This window comes from Corvus brachyrhynchos, unplaced genomic scaffold (assembly GCF_000691975.1).
Source record: "Corvus brachyrhynchos isolate BGI_N302 unplaced genomic scaffold, ASM69197v1 scaffold249, whole genome shotgun sequence".
In the NCBI taxonomy this organism is placed as follows: domain Eukaryota; kingdom Metazoa; phylum Chordata; class Aves; order Passeriformes; family Corvidae; genus Corvus; species Corvus brachyrhynchos.
Genome location: NW_008240226.1, coordinates 3,375,837 through 3,383,041, shown reverse-complemented (window position 1 = coordinate 3,383,041; position 7,205 = coordinate 3,375,837). Strand labels below are relative to the sequence as shown.

The following is a 7,205-nucleotide window of genomic DNA, read 5'->3' as shown; positions in this document are numbered from 1 at the left end:
TATATATATTTCCCTTTTTTGTAAGCTACATACTGAACCTGCATCAGGATTCCTGTTGCTGGAATCCGATGAGCCGTGAGGGCCAAATGACTCTGAGGGAAGGAAAAAGCATTGTGAACAAAATAGTTAAAAGAAGGGGCAGAAAAAAAAAGAGGAGAAAATGGAAAATAAAAAAAAGGGTTGTTAAAGGGAACGAGTGTATGTAATTCAATTGTAGCTCTCCATGTTTTCCTGGTAAAAACTGAAAAGCTGGTTCATACAGTAGAAGTGTTTTTAAAACTGTAGCCTCTGTTAGCTGATTTCCAATTAAGGAACCTTTTTGCCTCCCTAGCAAATTGTCTTTTGGAAATGAGTCCAACTGCAGCTTTTCAAAACCTTGTTCAGAAGATGCATTGGAAATCAGGGTTTTTTGATTTCAGGCAGGGTGTTATTGCTGGTTCTTGGATCATTAAAGGTGACTGCTTATCTGAGCAGCAACTAAATATGGCCACAAATGTTTTAAAAGTGTCAAAAGGCCAATTTTCTGCCAGAATAGCATGAAAACACTCAAGTGTATCAGCAGCAATGTTTGAAAACAAAATGTTACTGTATCAGATTTTTTTGCTGGGTTTTTAATATATTTTTATTTTAGTGTATGCATGTGTATTTTTGCATATAAGTCTATGCAAATCTGAAAAAAACCCCAGTTGACTGAAATGCCTTTTACCTACATTGCCGTTTCAATTTAGGTATTACAAAATCTGTCAATTCTTTATCTACTTAATCCTTTTCATTGCCATGCTTCCTTCCTTTCCCACCATTCCATGGTAGTTTCAATGTGTCCATTGTTTGGGAGAAAATTTTTTTGCCATCTACTGTAGAATTCAGGTGACATTAACCTTATTTTTGAAAACCAAAGACTGTGTAAAAAGTTCCTGTATTATTTAATTTGCCAAGTTCTTCGGGAGGATTTGTGTTGTTCTAAAAGGAAGTGTTCCGTTTTAAGCCTGTATATCGGCTATGCACTGTTTAAAATGCCATTTATCTGACCAGAGCTTTGGAGTTATGTGACAGTTTCTTGTGAAAGAATGGAAAACAGAAAGCAGATTGGAGCTGAAGTCTCTGAACTGATGATATAGAATTATGAATTTATAAATCTAATAGTACTTGATGCTAGATGCTGGAATTCCTAACACTGTATCTGGACAAATTAATTCCGTTTGGTTTTGCCTTTTCCTTGTATTAACAATAGTGTTGTAAATTTAACTTGAATACTACTTGTTTCCTTTAGAGGAAACAAAATTAAATATTTTATCTATCTGTGGGTAGATGTGGTGATTAGAAGTGGGAAATGCTTAAACTTTAAAGAATTTGGTTTTTACAATTATGTTTATGTTTTTCTTTTCCAGAGTGTCTTCTATACAAAAACCAGATCTTATTCATGTGCCAAAGGTATGTTCTTCATCAGAACCAAGAAATGTAGCATGTGGCACTAACTGATACCCATCTGTCAAACCCTGTTGTTGATAAGCACTGTCATTCAAAATTTCAGTATAACATGCTTGTTTCCCATATGTTACATTAAGAGTATTGCAGCATTTGGATCTTTGATTACTTTTTTCCCCCTCCTACAAAAAGAATGGAGAGACCTGGAAATGATTATCAAGAAGAAAAGAAAAAGGTGAATAAATGTTATTCTCCAACTCTTGGAACTTTTTTTTTTTTTTAAAGATGTTGCTGGTGTTTTCCCTCTGTACCTAAGAGAGAAACAGAAGCAGGTAGAATTTTTTCAGCAGTAATTTTTAAAAATTTTTTGTGGGGATTTGTTTATTTTAATGGACACTGAAATCTTTCCTGGCATGTGAGAGAAGCTTATACAAATACTACAATTTCAGAGAACAACTCCCCTCACTTTCCTTAAATCCCTGGAGAATTATTTGTTCTTCTAATATTTTATTCTATGCAGCAGTTTTAAAATCCCCATTTTGATAAAAATGCTGTTTGCAAGCTTGAAAGTACTTATAAATAGCCTGAACTTGAAAATCCTCTCCAGTGGACATAAATAATGGGTAGTATATTACTGTTCTGCTGACCATGACCTTTAAAGGCCACATGTTGGGAACCACAATGTTAAAACATTTTGTGGTGTGATTCCCAGCACAAAAAGCCCAACCAAACAAAATCAGATTTCTTGAGTGTATTGATCTGATCTGACAAGGGTCCGTGGAAACATTGGGGAGCATCAGTGTGCTCTCATTCTGCTTTTAAAGGTCTTACCAACAGATCAGTGTGTATAGTATGTGAACACTTGCACATTCCATTTGTGGATGGGGAAAGTGCATATCTCGAATTGGGTTTGAGATGTGTAATGTGGATTTTTCTAAAAAACTCTATTTTTTTCCACATGAGTTACCCGTTGGGTTTTGCAAAAGTTTGCTGGTTTTCAGTTTCTTGTCAATTTGTTTTGTGGAGTGTGTGTTTTGGATATGCTGAGAGGAGTTAGCATTGTGGAATTTCATATGGATTGTGCATGTTTGGATCATTCCTCCTCCCCAAATGCACGGCTCGGGTTGTTTTCCATACATTTCATGGCTGCAGTCTTGGTAAAGCTTGCTTCTGTGCTTCATGCTAGGTGGGTCATCTCCCCCGAGAGCAGCTAAAATCCCTGCTGAGGAATGTGCATGCGTTTGCCGTGGTTTTGTGTGTCTCTGTTTTGTTTTTCATCCCACATAGGGAGAACCTACCGAAGTAGTTAAGCCTGTGCCCATTGCCTCTGCTGTTGCACCCAAAGTCACTGCCACAGCCAGCGTGGCTTTCAATAAGACACCGAGGCCGTTTGGAGCTGTAACCTCCTCCAAGGTCACCTCCATCCCATCTCCGTCCTCCGCCTTCACGCCGGCGCAGGCGTCGGCCGCATCCCCGTGTGCCGTGCCCGGAGTGCATGTTAACACCAAGCCTAACGCTGAGCCGTGGCCGCCTGTGCCGGGCGCTCCTAAACCTGCAGTTCCTGTCCCACGGCAGCACGGTGCCGCCCCGAGCGCCGACGGCGCCCAGGACGCAGCCGAGGGGCCGCGACGAGGAGGCAGAGAGAACCAGGGGGAGAGTAAACAGCAAAATGGGTAGGTGGGATTTTTTTTTTGCTGTGAGGGTGTTCCCTCACAGGAAAAAAGCCGGGCTTGTTTGAGGGCTAAGGAAACACAGCTTAATCCTCAGTAGCTGATCTCTCAGGAATTATTTTAAAAGTGTTGCTTCAGAGGGCCCAGATAGACTTCTGGTGATGATTTTTCTCATGTGTGGCACGTCAGTTTATACAGTGTCACAGCTAAATTGAGCAAGGACCATGGAATGCTTTACATGATGTGTTCTATCACCACATGTTCTAGACCTTACAACAAGCCTGGTATTAATTTCAATGTCGCACTGTGTATTTTGACACCCACTAAGGTGACTGAAAGCAGCAGGCACTCAAAAATGCAGAGCAGTCTGTCAAGAAGGGTCAGTGGGCTGCTGTGATGGCCAGGAATGAGACGTTCTGGAAGACCAACCATGACCCTGGCAGAACCAATGGCAAAAGGTCCCAGAAGGGAGGCCAAGGGACAGATGTGTCATTAATTCTCTGCACAACACAGGAGAACCTTTAAGATGTGTGCAAGGAAGCTGTTGAGGATGAGCTCATTTTTTGCAATGCTATAGTGTAAATACATCAACTTTACATTTTACCCTAAACAAGCAATGCAGATTTAAAATGTGAGTAATTTCCTTATTCAAATAATTGTTTGTGTTAAAGTAGGCATCAGAGACTGAACATTTAACGTTTATGTAAGAGACATAAAAGCCTTTATCATGGTGTACCATCTAGACTAGTAAACAATAGATTAGTAAACTAAATTAAGCCCAGCAGCAGTCCTGGGAACTCAAGACCTGCGCAAGATTTTGGCTGGGGATGCCTTGGGCTCTCCCAGAAATTCCTGGGCAGGGCTTGGGAGCTGTAGCACCCTAGGTTCCCAGTGCCTGCTGTGCTGCAGGGAGAGGAGGAGGCTGGGCATGAGCAGTCCCATGCCAGTTGGCCTCTGTGACCAGCAGTGGTGTCCAGCACTTGAATTAAGTAATAAAAAGGGCAGGAGGGGACCTGTAGGTTTCTCTTCAGTTTTAAGAACCTAGCCTGGGCTTAAAACCTAAAAGCTGTGGTTACTATTTCCCATCCCACAAAAGAAAGGCGCTGGAAGAACAGGCTTTGTGCCTCTCTCCTCTGATATTCTCTCAATATATAAAGCATATAAAGAGCCCTACAAAGAGGTAAATGTCCATGCCAACTAAAATACTGAATAAATTGCAGTGTCAGTTCACTTTCTTAAGGGGTGAAAAAAATACTTCTTTAGGTACCTATTCCCTTCATATTGTAGTATGAACATTTTCCATATGTGGACTCATAATGCAGCCTGTATGCATTTTATATTGCACTGTAGTCACGGTAACTTCCAGCCCTTTCTTAAACAGATGATGGCAGGAATCCAGTCTGCATAAAGTGGGCTGAAATTGAGAGATCCCAAGGACTTGCTCGCTGCTGGTGCAGTTGTTGAATACACTTTGGCCAACCTTTTCTTATCTTTCCAGGAATACTGTTTTAGCAAATAACTGTGTAAGGAGTATTCAAAAGCAGCAATTAGTACTGAAAAAGAGGAACAATAGCAACAAAATTAAGTCTTCTGAGAGGAAGTGCTGCAGGCATAGAGTAAGCATTTTACAATCAAGATAGGATGACTGGGTGAGCACTGCTATGTGCCCTACCTTACTTAGAGGATGAATAATACCATCAAAGTGGATGAATAATCACAGCTGAGGGGTGAAGAAATCCCTGTGTCACTGTCAGACTTGCAGATCTAGTTTGGAAAAGTTTGAAAACATTTCAGAGCTGTAAAAACCCACTTTATTTTGCAGTCTTTCTTACTGCAAAATAAACTACCCATATTGTGTTTGGGCTGCCTAAGTGTCTTGCAGTCCAAAGGCACGAAACAAAAACAAGCAGACAAAACCCGCTAAGGTGGTTATCTTGGTCTGCTCCTACGCTGCTTAATTTTACATAGAAAAGTTAAATGTCTACAGTGCTGCTTAAATATCTCCCTGTTTAAAATTTTATCAGTGACATCCATAAAATATCAGAATCATTGAAGTTTGGAATAATTGACGCGTCTGAAATAAATTCCGTTTTTCTTCTGTGTTTTGTATGATTTGTTTTCTCAAAACATATGAAAAAACCAACTTGTACCTTGTTCGTAGATGGCACTGCTTAGCAAATGCAGTTCTTTAGACCTGCACCTTGTTATACTCACAGTTTCCTCCCTTCCTCTTGGCTTCCCTCAAAAAACATTCAGGATATAAACTATTTGACTTCAGGACGGGAAAGGAAGTTTTATTTCCCTTGTTTAGTTCTGCCTTAGAAAGCAAGCAATTTGCCTTCACTAGCCTGCGTGCAATTGCACTTTTATCAAGACCTTCTTGCCAGCTCTTGCATGAAGATGTGCCTGCTGCTTAAAAGAGGTAAGATGTCCATAGGCTTCACTCAGTTTAAGTTCAGCTGGGTTAAAATTTTCTCTTGTAGGTTCTCTTGATGATTATAAGTTTGACTTACGTGATACATGGCTTTACCAGAGCTTGGATCTGGAAACTCCTGTACTATTTTAAGAAGCAAAGAATTCATTAACACATCAAATACTTTTTTTTTTCCCTTGCAGATAGCAGCAGCGACAAAGTTAGTATCAACAGCACTGGACTTGAATTATGGTTATTTTTCCTATTGGAATAACCAGCATGTATTCTTGTTTTGCAAAATTACAGCTCTTACAGAGTTCTATATTTAAATTTTGCAAAACAGCTTCAGCTTTTCTTAGTGTAATACATTATTTTTATCTGCATTGGACATGATGTGATTTTGCTTTTCACTGAGCTACATTTAGCAGCTTATTTTTATTCTACAAATCATTCGTGTGGTGTTTGTGTGTACTGATAAATTCTTGGTGCGACTGTGGTTCACTGGTGTTGGTAATACAACTAGTAAGTGGTGAAATACAGTATAAAAATAAAATTGCTTTGAGAACTGTGGAATGAGGGGCTGAATTCTGAATTCATACAGGAAAAGTAAAACTAACGTCCATATACTGTGATTTGTGCTTATTAGGATGGTAAATGATTGAGGTTTTATTGGCTTGTATTTTCTTGCCGTGCCTCAAGGCTGAGTAAAGCAGAGCCTGTCTGATTGAATTTTCCTTTGTCTCTGGCACCACCTTGTTGCCTCAGTGAGTCATTACTAGTAGGGTCTTAAGCCTTAGAAAGGAGACCAGTAGGACAAGAGAAGTCATCGGGATTTTTTTCTTCGTACCACTTTCAATAAATGTGAAAGACTACTTATTTCACTGGGGTAGTTGCTAGAATGCAGTAAACTTCATGTAAAAAATTACATTTTCATGTATTTCCACACCTTTAATTACTGCTTTAACTTTCAGATTTCATTTTTGCTATTAACTGTTTAAGATGCTTTACTTCATTTTTCTCTCTTCTCCATCCTGGAATTACTGCTGCCTTTGTTTCTATACCTTTTTCTCTCTTAGTAACTTTGATATGTGATACATGCACTTCACTAATACTGTCTGTCAATAAATTCAATCTTTTGATATAATTTTGTACTGTACCTTTCACATTCTTTCAAGTATTAAGTATTTTTGTAAAGCTTAAGTTTCTACTAATGCATTTCATTGAACGGGCCTAATTCTTACTTGTTAACAGTTAACATCATTCCTCACTCATACTTCCACCTTTCTTCCCCAGAAATACTTTGAACCATAAAAGTACAGTGAGGAGATAGTGCCAAAAATGAAAGTTGCTTTCACTTTTAAAGTTTTGTTGGGTTTTGATTTTTAATAATGATTAGAAATTTTATGTCCTAGGAGCTAGTTTTTCAGAGTTTTCCTTCTGTAAATTATGTAAAAATAAATGTACACTTAGAGGATTAATTTACAGATTAGGATAAATTAACAGATTAATGCTTTGGAATAACAAATGTAGAATTTAGGAGTAATTTATATAATTTGAATCTTCTGTTCCCTTTCCCCAAATTGACCAGTGCAATTACACATTCTTTACATCACTTACTGGAATCAAAGGTTTTAAATCCTATATTCTTGCAAGTCTAGTAGTGCAAGGATTGATAATAGCCTGTGGGTTACTGTAGG

At 38.8% G+C, this 7,205-nt stretch overlaps 1 protein-coding gene across 6 annotated transcripts in view; it reads left to right on the top strand.

Annotated features, from left to right (window-relative positions):
* The first annotated feature begins 1,329 nt into the window (after positions 1–1,329).
* The window catches only part of LOC103622910 (PDZ and LIM domain protein 5), a 56,787-nt gene continuing 50,911 nt past the window's right edge, over positions 1,330–7,205 (top strand). For 4 of the 6 annotated variants that reach the window (XM_017745124.1, XM_017745125.1, XM_017745126.1 and 1 more), the window contains exons 1-2: positions 1,330–1,431; positions 2,713–3,098. In XM_017745124.1, coding sequence (XP_017600613.1) covers positions 1,366–1,431; positions 2,713–3,098 — 452 coding nt within the window. In that variant the 5' untranslated portion in view covers positions 1,330–1,365. Of the gene's footprint in view, positions 1,432–2,712; positions 3,099–5,711; positions 5,729–7,205 lie in introns of all 6 variants that reach the window. The other 2 variants (XM_017745128.1, XM_017745127.1) reach the window with 2 other exon arrangements.